The 15,772-nt window shown below is 37.8% G+C and overlaps 1 protein-coding gene across 3 annotated transcripts in view; it reads right to left on the minus strand.

The window, feature by feature from the left end:
- Positions 1 to 15,772, minus strand: part of WDFY3 (WD repeat and FYVE domain containing 3) — a 305,264-nt gene that overhangs the window by 172,740 nt on the left and 116,752 nt on the right. For 2 of the 3 annotated variants that reach the window (XM_030819090.1, XM_030819089.1), the window contains exons 5-6: positions 10,723 to 10,846; positions 1,628 to 1,737 (exon numbers count right to left, since the gene is read on the minus strand). In XM_030819090.1, coding sequence (XP_030674950.1) covers positions 1,628 to 1,737; positions 10,723 to 10,846 — 234 coding nt within the window. Of the gene's footprint in view, positions 1 to 1,627; positions 1,738 to 4,973; positions 5,028 to 10,722; positions 10,847 to 15,772 lie in introns of all 3 variants that reach the window. The other variant, XM_030819088.1, reaches the window with a different exon arrangement.

Consider the following 15,772-nt stretch of genomic DNA (forward strand, 5'->3'; position numbering starts at 1 on the left):
CACCAGGACAGGTTGGTTACACCAATTCCCTGAGCTTAAAAAAAAAAAAGAGGGCCAGGCACAGTGTGGCTCATGCCTATAATCCCAGCACTTTGGGGAGGCCAAGGCAGGTGGATCACCTGAGGTCAGGAGTTCGGGACCAGCCTGGCCAACATGGTGAAACCCAGTCTCTACTAAAAATACAAAAATTAGCTGGGTGTGGTGGCGCACGCCTGTAATCCCAGCTACTCGGGAGGCCGAGGCAAGAGAATCGCTTGAAACTGGGAGGCAGAGGTTGCAGTGAGCTGAGGTCGCACCACTGCACTCAACTCCAGGCTGGGTGACAAAGCAAGACTCCACCTCAAAAAAACGAAAGAAAAAAAAAAGAGAGAAAAAACACAGAAAACAAATAAAAAGAAAACAGATCATTCCAAGGAGAAAATTCTAAGAGATAATTACTTTGGGTTACTGACAGGTTTCAGGATATGGTTACTAAGACGTATGCACTGCATTTGCTGTGGCCAGTCACATGGTACAATTATGTTACAGTTAAGTAGGTCCATTATTACATGATGAGAGTGTCTGAAAGTCCACTGTAACTTAGACAACAGACATTCCCAAGATTGGTACTGACTTTGGTAGGTAATTATACTCTGGATTTTAGAAGGCTGAATTAATCTCTTTCATCCCCAAAACATCAAAGGCCAAAAATCAGGTATCCAAATAGCTCATTAATGAGCACATGCAACACATTTCATGACAGATACTTACAGCTAATTTAGAGGAAATAAAAAGCAATCTCCAGAATAAATCAAATGAGAAGAAAATATATATTATCCTAAAAATGTCAGTTTCCTTATTTCCCATAAAAATTTAAAACTATTTTCCATGTCATTTGTTCTTTATTAGCTGAGTGACCTTAGATAAACAGTGATTTTTTTATTCTTCCTGAGCCTAACATCGGTTTCCCTAACATCGGTGACAAAAGTGCTGGGCTGGGCCTGAAGGACCCAGAGCTCCTGAGTTACTTGCCACCAGCCAGAAATAGTCCATCTGTTTGCCCAGAATGCTCTACAAATGGTATCATTAAAAAAATTTTTTTTTAGAGACCGGGTCTCACTGTCACCCAGGCTGGAATGGTGCAATTATGGCTCACTGCAGCCTCAACCTCCCAGGCTCAAGTAATCCGCTTGCCTCAGCCTCTGAACGGCTGGGACTTCAGGTGCAGGACACCATGCTTGGCTAATTTTTTTTTTTTTTAAAAGAGATTGGGGTCTCTCTATGTTGCCCAGACTGGTCTCAAATTTCTGGGCTCAAGCAATCTTCCCACCTTGACCTCTCAAAGTGCTGCAATTACAGGTGTGAGCCACTGAGCCCAGCCACAAATGGTTATGTCCTATGTGTGTTACAACCTATCGAGATGGAAAACACTGCTCTAAGCCATGCGTTTCCTTATGAGTACAACGCATCGAACATCAAACTCCTTGCAGAGATGTTATGAGAAGCATGAAATAATGTTTTAAAAGAGAAGAATACAAATGATTATCATAGTATCTCATTTGGATATAATGATGTATTTAATAATAAAATCACGAGAGGCTATAAAATAAAGACGCTGAGTTATCAAACATGAAAACTAAGAACTTACCTGACCAGAGGAAGCTAACAAATTAATTGTGGTCAGAAGCATCCAGCCTCTACTGGCTTCTTCACTCTGATTGATCTCCAGGAACTGAACTATGGCCCGACTTGCAGCCTCTGTAAAACCAAAGGAAAAGCCATTAAGTGGGGGAAAAGTCACATATAAAGAGGTTCTTCTTTAAAACCTACCAAGGAAATGAAAATTTACTAAGCACATAATTATACCAGCACTATTACATATGGAAAAACTTTAAAAATAGCAATGTTTTAATGGTATTCATAAACCTTTCTATCATTAATACAGAAATGTAAAAGCCAACCTATATATTTCAGGGAAAGTTATGACAGGAGCTAATCAAAAAGTCATGGAAGAGGTGAAATTTGAGCTAAAACTGCCTGGAAGACAAGTACATGTTTGTCCAGGAAGTGGGAGCGATTAAGGGTACGGAGAAAATAAGAGCACAGCAATAAAACAAGAGTGGCTAGAGGAATGAGCCTGACACATACAGATCAAGACAAAGAACTGTGATAGCACTTTCTTAACATTATAGAAGAGCACTGTTGAGAAGTGCAGTCTAATACCAACAGTAGTGACTTTAAAAAATAGAGATGCCTAATTATGAAGGAGGGTAAGCTACTGGCTGTATTTGATTTTCTGGGCAAGAGGGAGCAAATGTAGTTTCTTGAGCAAAGGAGATGATGAAAGGATTATACTAAGACTATTAATCTAGTAGTAATGTGTATGATGGACTGGAAGGCTGAGAAGAATGGTGAGAGGGAAATAAAATTAAGAGGTTTCCTAAGTAATACACAGAGGAATAACTTGAGCAGCTGACAGCAGGAAGAGAGAAACAGTGAAATACATAAGACAGCCAATCACAGAACTGCAAACTTGGAAGAATCTTCAAAAGTAAATTTAGTTGATTATATTTCTTACTAGAGAGAAGAGTAAATGGAGAAGTCTCTAAATATGTACCTAATTTCATCAGCATGGTTTGCCAATTTTTATAGTAATATATGATAGAAGTGAAAATTGTCAGAAAGGAAGTCCAATTTGGCAGGGCATGGTGGCTCACACCTGTAATCCCAGCACTTTGGGAGGCCAAGGTGGGCAGATCACCTGAGGTCAGGAGTTCGAGACCAGCCTGGCCAACATGGAGAAACCCCATCTTTACTAAAAATACAAAAATCAGGCGGGTGTGGTGTCATGAGCCTGTAATCCCAGCTACTTGGGAGGCTGAGGCAGGAGAATGGCTTGTACCTAGGAGGTGGAGGTTGCGGTGAGCCAAGATCATGCCACTGCACTCCAGCCTGGGAAACGGAGTGAGACTCTATTTCAAAAAAAAAAAACCAAAAAAAAAAAAAAAAGAAGTAAGTCTAATTTGTTCACTAGGAACTAACTGGGTAAAAACTAATGTATACTTGGCTGGGTGCGGTGGCTCACGCCACCAAGGTCAGGAGATCGAGGCCATCTTGGCTACTAACACAGTGAAACCCCGTCTCTACTAAAAATACAAAAAATTAGCCGAGTGTGGTGGTGGGCACCTGTAGTCCCAGCTACTTGGGAGACTGAGGCAGAATTACTTGAACCCAGAGGCAGAGGGTGCAGTGAGCCGAGATCACACCACTGTACTCTAGCCTAGGCAACAGAGAGAGACTCCGTCTCAAAAACAAAGGAAAACAAAAAACTAATATATATATACTTAACATACTTCATAAATAAGTATAAAGTAGAAAATAAGATTTAGGTTATCTTAGATGTATTTTTTCTTCAATTTAACATAAAATAAAAGTGTTTTATTAGATAACTGAATACAAGACTTACACATGATTCTGGGCTGGGCAAAGTTTCATCTTGGTAAACTTCCATATGAGGGAACATTTTTTTTAGCATGAAAATTTTAAAAATAGATTCTTTTTATTGAGTCTTAACTATATATCAAGCATTGTGTTAAGTACTTGTGGGTTTAACTCATTTAATCTTTACAAGAACCCTGTGAGTTATTTTCTACTAATATACCCCTTACAATAGTGTAAGTTGAGAAATGAAGAAGATAAGTAATTTGCCTACAATCACATAGCTAGTCAGTGAAAGAGATCTGGATAGGGTTGAGGTTGAATGATACGGGGAGATTCCAAACTCCATCGACAAAACAAACTATCTTTACATAACAAATATATTTTACTATTTTGTAAAGAATAGCATAACTGTATCACTGTAAAAAATAACTATTTTATTTTTACCTACCAATTTCAATATGTGTCATTAAGAATATTTCAAAGGCATCTCCCACTTTTTACTTTATTATTTTTCTGAGACAAGGTCTCACTCTATTGTCCAGGCTGGAGTGCACGATCACGGCTTACTACAGCCTCAATCTCCTCAACTCAAGCAATCCTCCCGCCTCAGTCCCCCATGTAGCTGGGACTAACAGTATGCACCACCATGCCTGGCTAATAAAAACAAAATTTTTTTGTAGAGACAGAGTATCGCTATGTTGCCCAGGCTGGTCTCAAACTCCTGAATTCATGTGATCCTCCTGTCTCGGTCTCCCAAAGTACTGGGATTACGTGTACCTGGGTGTGAGCTACTGTGCCCAGCCTCACTTTTTATTTTAAATGAGGTAAGCAGCTCATTTTAAAAGTATATAGCATTTAGTGCTATCTTAAAAAATTATGTATACTAGCAAGGAATTTTAAATAAAACCTCCAAAAATCAAATGGTTTCTTAAAACTTTGGGGAAAAAATGCCCACTACTAGTCAGAAACATACTGGATCTTTTAATTTCAATAATATTTAACAAATACAAATATAAACGACGATTTAACTTAAGTTTTTAAGAGTTAATGAAAGAAGATATTAATATTAACCCATCTTTAGAGTTGTCAATCATTTGATTCAAGCTTTATCTTTCACACTGCATTTCAATACATATAGTTAGAATGAAAAACAGAAATGAAGTTAATAAAGCCCAGGATTACATTAAATAAGTAAAGAATGCAGACAACCTTAAATGCAATTTCTGAACCTACACTGAGAGAAAACAAATGAATTCAATTAGCATTCAGAACAACCAGAATGCAAAACATGTCAATAATAAGTGAAATACAAGTTTTCCTTTGCAAAGTCCATTTAAAGCGTATGCCATTTTCAAATTTATACTTCACGATGATGGTGAGTCACATTAATGGTATTATTATACTTATTTAATGAAGACACAAAGCCCTAAACACCTTCGCCCCCTCCAAAAAAAAAATTTCACAAGTTAGTCAGAAAAACAATATTAGAATTCACAGCTTCCATGCTTCTTTTCATTTGACAATACACAACCACATCCTGGGAATGAAATTACCTGAAGGTGTTGTGGCTTTGAAATCCTTGGGGGACAGCAGGGCACACTGTTTTTCTGTTTAAAAAAAAAGGCTGGGTTGTCTAAGTGGGGATTCACTAAATTCCACTAATCCCACCACAAGAGTACTGGAGTCAACATCATCCAGCCTCTCCATTGCTGGATTGCAGCCCATATTGGGGATTGCACTACTAGGTTTAACAGTGGCACCTAGCATGTAGAAAAACATTAATAATAAAAACTAAAGATACTTTAGTTTATTAAAGTACTTTATGCAGGTAGGAATTTTCTGCTTTGCTGATATAAATTGACCATGTGCCCTTAAACTTAAGCAGAATTAGAACTGGCTGAGCTAACTAGAAGAGATGGGGAAAAATCTTAAGATACACACTCTATACAATCTGACCACAACATTATGTGTTTGTCAAATTAATTGAGTCACTACTTACTTCCAGGAAAAGCCACATGGAGGCAAAGGACCAAGAAAGAATTAAGGGAGACAAGGAGACTGTGACTTGACCTAAATGTATAACAAATCATCCATGTATCCATTTTGCAACTTGATATTCCCTAAAAGGTTTCCATTTTCACAAACTTCAGATAGATGTAAACAACAGAACTGCACATAAGCTTGTTTCCTACTGAGATATCTACAGCCCATATCTCAAGTAATCTGATAAAAAAGGCTGTATCTGTGGGTGCGGATTAGGTAACACCCAAAATAACAAGTCTTCCATAGCAAATTCAGAGGGGTACTGGAAGAATAATCTTGTTCTGGTGAACAATGAACATAGCCAACCTTCAAAGGAATAATAAAAGGTTCACTTCACCTGTTTTTTTTTGTAGAAAATGTATGTGAATGTAAATTAAGACAAAATTCTTTTCAATGATAACCTCCTGTAAAATAAAAGGTTATACAAGGTATCTAAAGTAGTCCAACTTACAGAAGAAGAAAGCAGAATGGTGGATGGTGGCCAGGGGCTGAGGGGAGGGGAAAATGAGGAGTTGCTGTTCAATGGGTATAGTTTCAGTCATGTAAGACACAAAAAGTTCTAGATATCTGCTGTACAGCATGGTACGTATTGTTAACAGTCTGTACTGCACACTTAAAAACTGGTTAAGAGGGTAGGTCCCATATTAAGTGTTTTTTTAACCACAATAAAAATGAGTAAATAAGAAAATAAAGATGAAATATTAAGAGTTGGATGATTTAGGATATACTTAGGCCCTGAAAAACCTAGAACTTTTTACTAGAAAAATCAATAGGTCACAAAGTCTCCATGAATATATTTTTGATAACAACACTGACCAAAAGAATCTTCCAATGTTCTAAACTAAAAATAAAAGAAAAAAAACAAGGATTCCCATAGCCAGGGTAAGGCTGACTGAGGAGACATTCCAGAATTATGTTCTTCTCTCCTAAAAATCAGGAAGGCTGGCCCTTCTAACTCTACTCTGATTCTCAAAGCATTAAAAAAAAAAAAAAGGCAGAGAAATCCTATGTACAAAATCAGTAAAAATTTAGGTGCTAGTAATACACGGTGAACACAACAGACAATAAAATTAAATAAGTAAATAAAGAAAATACTTTCAGATGATAACAAAGCTATGAAGGTTAACATACAATGTGACTGAATAGATACTAATGGATGTGGGGACAGAGGACAGAAGACCTATTTGAGATAGGGTACTTAGGAAAGATCTTTCATGAGGAAGTAACACACAAACTAAACTGAATATCATAGGATTCAAAGGTTAATGAATTTCACAAGCTTAAAACTAAAAATTATGTGAAATTACACAATATGAAAAAAATGTATCTTAAAAAATCCCTAATTAATAAGATGTCATCAATGAGGAAAAGTGGATGAAGGGCACATGATCCTGGCTACTATTTTTTTTTTTTTTTTTTTTGAGACGGAGTCTCGCTCTGTCACCCAGGCTGGAGTGCAGTGGCGCAATCTCGGCTCACTGCAAGCTCCGCCTCCCAGGTTCACGCCATTCTCCTGCCTCAGCCTCTCCGAGTAGCTGGGACTACAGGTGCCCGCCACCACGCCCGGCTAATTATTTTTTTGTATTTTTAGTAGAGACGGGGTTTCACCGTGGTCTCGATCTCCTGACCTCGTGATCCGCCCGCCTCGGCCTCCCAAAGTGCTGGGATTACAAGCGTGAGCCACCATGCCCGGCCATCCTAGCTACTATTTTTGTAATTTCCTAAGAGTCTACGATTATTTTAAACTTAAAAGTTAAAAAAAAACTTGTGTAATTCTTACTGTAATTAACAATGAGACATCTTCTACTCGATTTAAGACATCTTTCATTACATCTAAAAAATTGCCCTGTGAAGGCCGGGCGTGGTGGCTCACGCCTGTAATCCCAGCACTTTGGGAGGCCAAGGTGGGCTGACCACGAGGTCAGGAGATCGAGACCATCCTGGCTAACATGGTGAAACCCCGTCTCTACTAAAAACACAAAAAATTAGCTGGGCACGGTGGTGGGTGCCTGTAGTCCCAGCTACTCGGGAGGCTGAGGCAGGAGAATGGCGTGAACCCGGGAGGCGGAGCTTGCAGTGAACCGAGATAGCGCCACTGCACTCCTGTCTGGGCGAAAGAGTAAGGCTCCATCTCAAAAAAAAATTTTGCCCTGTGGATGTGAAATCATAAAGGGAGTTAGGAAAACAAATCTCCAGTGTAGCAAAATGTCTTTCTACAAACATGTAGATTAGGTACTTAAAAAGATAGTAACAGAGGCAAGTATAAATAAGTTTTAGGAATTTTTTCCTAATCTAGTATGTCATTCAAGAAAGAATGGAGATACCTAATTTCATCAGCATGGGTATTTCCTTACAGTACCATGAAAATGGATGAATACAACCATTAAAATGCTTGTAAAAGGATTTTTAAAAGGTATAAACTTTTAAGAACAAGAACAGAATAAGTGAAAGCAATGAAATTTTGGATATTAAAATAGCAGAGAGATTCACAGTTACTGATGAGCAAACCCTAGAATCTTGAAGTAATTCAGGAAAAGTGGAAAAGCGGAAAAGCAACCCAAATACCAAAGAACCCCTGAGAGGCTCAGGAACTGGTGGCACAAGGCACCTTTGGAAGCAGAAGTAAATAAGGAACTACACAGAGAAGGACTGGTGGAAAATATGTTCAAGAGCAGTTAGACCCAAGGTCCCTACTACTACGTGGGCACTAGACCACAGGTTTGTTTGTTCACTGAAAAGAGTAAGAGAGAGAGTACGGATTGAGGGGCACAAGGCACCATGTGGACATACAAAGGTAAAATAAAAGCTTATATACTAAACCTTGAGGGTCCCCAAACCCTTCCCCTACTTTGCTTCCAAAATGCTGAGTCAGGCATATATCTTCCAAGCAGAGACTGGACAATTCTCTGAGTATCTGCTTAGTTTAGGAAAAAGATCACCAAAAAAACAGCCTAGCAAGATCATCTTATGTTGCAGCCCACAGCTGCAAGCTTCACACACAATTAAAAAGCTTTTTAATGCTCCATTCTTATGTAAGAGCAGATGGTCAAGGGTGAGACATGTACGGATATTCTCTAACATAAAAGACAAAGACAAAAACAAATTGATAAACAAAACCTTTTTATTAAACCTAAAAGAAACAGATTATTTATGGAGACAAAAATCTGAAAGAAAAAAAAGAAACCTCAGAAAGATAAGAAGAAAATACAGCCCCAAAATAATAGAAACCAGTAAGAAAGAACACTTAGAAATGAAAAATATTTTTTAAAATGAGAAAAATATAATGTCACAAATAAAAAAAGAACCTCTATAGAAGAGATAAATGATAAAATTGAGGAGTTCTCTTAGCAAGTAGTCAAAACACAAAGATAGAAAATGAGAAGAAAGATAAGAAAATGAGAGGAACAGTCTAAGAGGGTCATCTAACTAGAAGGAGAAAACAGAGGAGGATATTACTAAACAATTCATGAAACTTTGCCCAAATTAAAGGATATGAATAACCAGACTGAAAGAGTTCAATGAGTACCCAGCACATGTATAAAAATAGGTCTACCACAAGGCATGTTATTATGACATTTTAGAAAAGCAGGGACAAAGAGAGGATCCTAAAAGCTTCTAGAAAAAAAAAATAGGTCACAGAGGAAAAAAAAATCAAGAATCTACATAGCTTTCGATTTCTCAATAACAATGTAAGAGCCTATATTACAAAAGAAAATATTTAAAATTCTGAGACAAAATGATTTCCCACATAGAACTTGATACTTACTTAAAGGAGGACTGATAATAATGCAAGCTCCAAGATTTTCCAAAATGACCCGGAGTGCTCATCCTGGGCTGCATGGAAGGACAGAGCTAAGACACTCACCACTGACCATCTCAACCCATGGTCAACTTTCCCAAGCAAGTGGTAGCTTCTAATCTCTGCTAAGAGGACCTCCTGGATTACACAGCTAGCATTCTCAAACCACTCCTATAAATATCTAACAAGTATTCAATGGCCTAAGTCATAGGCAGTTCAAATGTCTCTTTACTAACAAGATTACTCTTGAGCTTGTCCTTTAGGAATGGATAACAATGGGGGATGGAGAGGAGGAGACGGAAGTCTCTCTCCATTTAAATGTAAACTACAGCTGCATATTCAGCACATCTCCCCAGCACATGTATCTGTGAGATCATGAGAGTCGTAGACATGTGTCTTCTTGTCTCTTATTGACCCTTGGTTTTGTATTAAATACGTTTCCTTTTCTATAATAATCATGCTATATGATGTAGTGGAATTTGTTCTAAGTCCTGGCAGCTGAAAGGTTGTCAGGCTAAAGGTATCACTTTACTTACTGAAAAGAAAAGAACCCATTTTTTACAGCAATAGTCAAAAAAATGTTTAACTCGTGGTATGTCTAAAACAACAAGCAGAACAAAACCCTGATAACTCCCCTGTATCCTTTTTTATAAAGTTGCTGGAAAATATGCTTTACCAAAATCAGGAATTTAAGGGATTCAGGAAACAGAATCCACCCAAAAAAAAATGAAAAGGCATCCCAGGACAATGTGAACAGTGATGTTAAAATGGCAGCTGTGCAGCTGGCCTAGAGAGCAACTACTACAGATGACACAGAGACCCCTAAGTGCTTATGGTCTACTGGGAAGATCAAGACACATGCACAATGACCACCCAGGAGGTTGAGAAGAAAAACAGTAGTTCAGAAGAGAAAAAATTTTTATTTGCCTAAAGAAATCAAAAAGCATTTCATCAAGGAAGCATGACTTAATCATGCTGACATTTAGACATATTGAAATGAGGAAAGATTCTCCTTCCTCAGTGAAGCATTCTAAGTAAATGATTAAAATAAGAGTATAAACATGTTTGAAGACTACAGACAGCTGGATTTCGTTGAAATACAGAAAAGAAAACAAGCAATAGAAGCGGGGTATGCTAAAAAAAAAAAAAACCAGATGATAGCTTTGCCTTAAATTTCATGCTGAGAAATTTGTATTTTGTTCAAAGGGAAACAGAGTATTTTAAAGGGTTAGGGTGGAAGTGGTAGTGGTCCAGGCAGAGTAGCCTTGACCAGAACTACTCAAGAGTTGAAGATGCTGAAACCAGGAAAATAATGTGACTCTAAGAAAGGGAAAGGGAATGGGTAAATGAACTCAATGTGTTGAGAACAAGTTCTGTTTTCCATTTAATTTTAATGCGACTTTTACAGAACTGCCTGTTCATTCAAACAAATCAGTTTTTGCTGGCTACTGTAAAAATACCTGTGGATTTGTTTGATGCTCTCCTTCGAATTTCTGTCACCATTAGTCGTGAGACTTGTGTTGTGAACTGCAGAAGATCAGAAAATTTTTCTGTCATTGTATTTGGCGGAGCATTTCCAAAAACCTGTAGATAAGAAAAGACATTGTTAATGAAGCACTGACAAATTTTTCTTTTTATTTTGTGAATTTTGAAGTGTGTTATGACTTGAAAATCAAGTCCAGAAAAGTCAATCTACACAGTTACTTTGAATCTTAATATGTTGAAAATACAATTCTTTCAATAAATCACATGTCTAGCCACATTTCCTTTTACATATAAATTTGTTGAAGAAATGATTAAATAAATGAAATCTAAGACCTGTAGACATTATTGATAAAATTTGAATCAATCTCACTAAAAACGTTAGAAATTATGTTTCTTTTCTTTCTTTTTTTTTTGAGACGGAGTCTCACTTTGTCACCTAGGCTGGAGTGTAGTGGCACAATTTCGGCTCACTGCAACCTCTGCCTCCTGGGTTCAAGCTATTCTCCTGCCTCAGCCTGCCAAGTAGCTGGGACTACAGGTGCATGCCGTCACGCCCGGCTAATTTTTGTATTTTTAGTAGAGATGGGGTTTCACCATGTTGGCCTGGCTAGTCTTGAACTCCTGACCTCTGGTGATCCACCTGCCTCAGCCTCCCAAAGTGCTGGGATTACAGGCGTGAGCCACCACGTCCGGCCAACATTTTTCTGAGGAAAGCTAATTTGAGAATTTAGAGAAAAGTTATAAAGGATCTTTGATGGAGTACAGGCACATTGGATGGTGAAAAGCAGCTCTACTGCTAAATCCCAGGCTGACCTCAGAATTCACTAAACTCATTTCATGTCTCAGAATTTCTTCATTCTAATCACAGTAATTTACAAAACAAGGCTGTTACCAAAAAACTAGAAAAGAGAAAATAAATGGGAGGGTCATGAAATAAACTTGTTTTTACACAAATTTTAAAATAAATGAGCTTTAGAATAAATAATTCTTATTTTTAATTTTATTTATCTATTTTTTTTTTTTGAGAACTGGGTCTTACTATATTGCCCAGACAGGTCTTGAACTCCTGGGCTCAAGCTATCCTCCTGCCTCTGCCTCCCTAAGTGCTGGGATCACAGGCGTGAGCCACTATACCCTGCCTACAATAAATAATTTTTAAAAGTAAATGGGTATGAGTTCAGCAAAGAGAATTTGAGAAAATGAAACCTAGACAGACCATCATAAGAAAAGAAATGGTATTTTAATGGGTATATAACTAGATACATCCTGAGGTATTATTTTAAAGAATATTCTTTATTGCTGAAAGGAAATTCTCTATATTCTAAGGCTATTATAGTATCTCTCCCTTTTAACACTCATTACACAGTATTTTATATTATTTTTACCTATTGAAATGTCACTACAAAAGGAGAAAACATAACTTACTCATCTTCATATTCTCCCAAGCCAGCACTCTGCCTTTTATAGTAATGCTCCCTAAATATGGTTGTTTATTTATATGCTGACTGCCCTCACAATCAAATTCTAGAAACATTCAGGGAGCACTGAAGGAGAACATGAGAACATAAACTAAAATTAAGAAGGAAAACAAAACAAGCAATCAAATAAAAGACCCAGCTAGGAAGATGGACTGGAAAAGAAAACTAAATAAAAATCTAAGACCAGAAAGACCTCTATATTTTCCATTATTGGTTACAAATTTTGGCTCAAAGATACAAAAGAGAAAACCTGATCAATCACATCATTCACAATGCCCTTAGCATGAAAAAATATATATATATTTAAGGAAGTACTTCTATTCCTCATATTATACTAGTCCCCCCTTATCTGTGAGAGGTAAGTTCTAAGACCCCACTGGATGCCTGAAACCACGGATAGTACCAAACCCCGTAAACACTGTATTTTTTACTATAATACATACCTGTGATAAAGTTTAAGTAATAAATTAGGCACAGTAAGAGACTGGCAACAATAACTAATAATAAAGGAAAAAAATTGTAATAACATACTATTCGCAATTTCACAAATACAAGATTCCTTCTTATTATAGATCTCAAAAACCTCAGCACACAGTTTTTGGTCTTTCCTTATTAAGTCAAGAACTTTTACCTTTTCACTTAAAGGAAAGACTTCTCTCTGGCATACCCAAGTTGCCAACCCCATAACTTTTGCACTTTGGGGCCATTATTAAGGAAAATAGAGTTTCTTGAAAACAAGCAGCTTGATACCAGGACAGTAGGTCTCATAACTGAGGCTGCTACTAAGTGACTATTGGGCAGGTGGCCCATACATCATGAATACACTGGACAAAGGAATAATTCACATCCCGGGAGGGATGGAGCTGAATGGTGTCAGATTTCAAACTTATGAATTGTTTGTTTCTGTAATTTTCCACTTAATATTTTCAGACCATAGATGACCGAAACCATGAAAAGCAAAACCATGAATAAGGAGGGATTACTGCATAATATAAACAATTCCTTCCAAAGATCCCAATAAAAGGATATAACAATGTAATATCCTTCTAATAGAAAATGTGTTTCTTACATATTTCTTATAACCTCCCTCAAATTAAGCTGAAAATGCTAAAACAATAAATAAATTCTACAAGGGTATCATTTTATCCAGACACCCAGTCTGTTCAATAATTTGACAAATGAGTAATTTGTAATAATCTCAAAATCTCAAAAAATAAACTGTACTTTTCAATACTTCCTCAACACATTTTTTTCCTGAGATTTTGATAAATGTTGTGTGCTTAGAATTAATCTATGTTATTTGTTAAATAATCTATGTTACCTGTTAAATAAACCCCCCCCCCTTTTTTTTTTGAGATAGGGTCTTACTCTGTCATTCAGGCTGGAGTGCAGTGGTGCAATCATGGTTCACTGCTATCTCAACCTCCCGAGCTCAGGTGATCCTCCCACATCAGCCTCCTGAGTAGCTATGACTACAGGTGCCCGCCACCACACTCAGCTGATTTTTGTATTTTTTTTTGTAGAGATAGGAATTTCGCCATGTTATACAGTCTGGTCTTGAACTCCTGGGCTCAAGTGATCTGCCCACGATGGCCTCCCAGCGTGCTGGGAATACAGGCATGAGCCGCACCAGAAACCTCTATTCTTTAACAAACTGAAGATTGATAAAAATTGAGAAACCTAATAATGACACATCTTTGAATAGCCATTCCACCTGTGCTCAGAGATGAGTACATAGCCTTTTGTTATTGTTGTTGAAACAGAGTTTTGCTCTTGTTGCTCAGGCTGGAGTGGTGCAATGGCACAATCTCGGCTCACTGCAACCTCTGCCTCCTGGGTTCAAGTGATTCTCCTGCCTCAACTTCCTCAGTAGCTGGGATTACAGGCACCCACCACCACACCCAGCTAATTTTTTTTGTATTTTTAGTAGAGATGGGGTTTCACCATGTTGGCCAGGCTGGTCTCGAACTCCTGGCCTCAGGTGATCTGCTCATCTCGGCCTCCCAAAGTGCTGGGATTACAGGGGTGAGCCAACTCTCCCGGCTGAGTACATAGTTTTTTAATGGAGATGTTTATAATATTCCTATTACTCAGGGTGTATCAATGTATATTTTGCTCCTAAGAATTAGTATGCGGTATTTTATTGCTAATAGTTATTAGGACAACTAAACAGAACCAATAGCTCATTTCTTGAACAGTTGTAAGGATATGATTATTCAACCAGTCTTCATGCTGGGTAAATAATATGCTGTTGAAAATGCCAGTAACTTTTTACACAAATCCTGATGTTTACTGCTTTATTTCCTCTAAGAAATGTTCTCACAAGATAAATAAAACTGGCTTGAATTTATCAACCCAAAATCAGTAGTACAGAAAAAGACTATGTCATATTTGCTAATCTGAAATGAACAAGCATTGCTTCTTAAATAAGGTTTATTCACTCACAAATATTTATTGACTTCCTAGTATATATGCCAGGCAATGTTCGAAGAGTACTGAATACAAAGGTAAATAAAACAAATATGATTCCTGTGCTCATGAAACACAGGACATTTTAGCACAGAAGACCATTGGCAAATAAGTTGATTTTAAAATTAAAATTATTTAAAGATAGTATTATGAAGAAAGTAAAACAGGGTAGCTGAAAGAGAATGCCTGGGGTGGGAAGAAGGTTGTCAGGAAAGGTCTCTCTGAAGAAGTGACACTGGTGCCAAAGGATGACACTGACTAATGAGGAAAAGTTACAATCCAAAGAGATAAGGAAAGAGGGTTGCAGGCAGTGAGATCAGAGCTGTGCAAAGACTGCAAAGTGAGATTGATTCTGGGGTGTAGAGGAATGAAAATGAGGCTGATAAAGCTGGGGCATTTTGTATAAGAGGAAAAATGGTACAAGATAAGGTTGGAGGGATAGAGGAACTAAAGCATGAATCTGACATTGTAGATAATACTGAATGGATAAGGTAGCAAAGAAAATAGTGTAGTTTTTGTGATTGACTTCAACAATTAAATCTAAAAATATTAGGTATGTTTTCACTACTTTCAACAAGTAGTGGTATTTCTTGCAACTAGACAATGCTTCCATCATTTACATAAATGTTTGCCAAAGAGGATGCAGCATGAAGCTGGGTGTCAGAAGGTGTAGATTCTACTTCTCACTCTCAGGGAGTACTGACGACTTGTCAAATTTTTCCAGTTCTAGGCCAGGTATGGTGGCTCATGCCTTTAATCCCAGCACTTTGTGAGGCTGAGGTGGGTACATCACCTGAGGTCAGGAGTTGAGACCAGCCTAGCCAACATGGTGAAACCCCATGTCTACTAAAAATATAAAAATTAGCTGAGTGTGGTGGCACATGCCTATAGTCCCAGCCACTTGGGAGGCTGAAGCATGACAATAGCTTGAACCTGGGAGGCGGAGGTTGCAGTGAGCCAAGATGGTACCACAGCACGCCAGCCTGAGCAACAACAGAGCCAGACTTGGTCTCAAACAAACAACGACAAAAAATTTCTGGTTCTGCAGAGGAAGAAAGCTGGGCAAGAGAGCTGGTAA

This window comes from Nomascus leucogenys, chromosome 9, assembly GCF_006542625.1.
Source record: "Nomascus leucogenys isolate Asia chromosome 9, Asia_NLE_v1, whole genome shotgun sequence".
NCBI lineage: Eukaryota > Metazoa > Chordata > Mammalia > Primates > Hylobatidae > Nomascus > Nomascus leucogenys.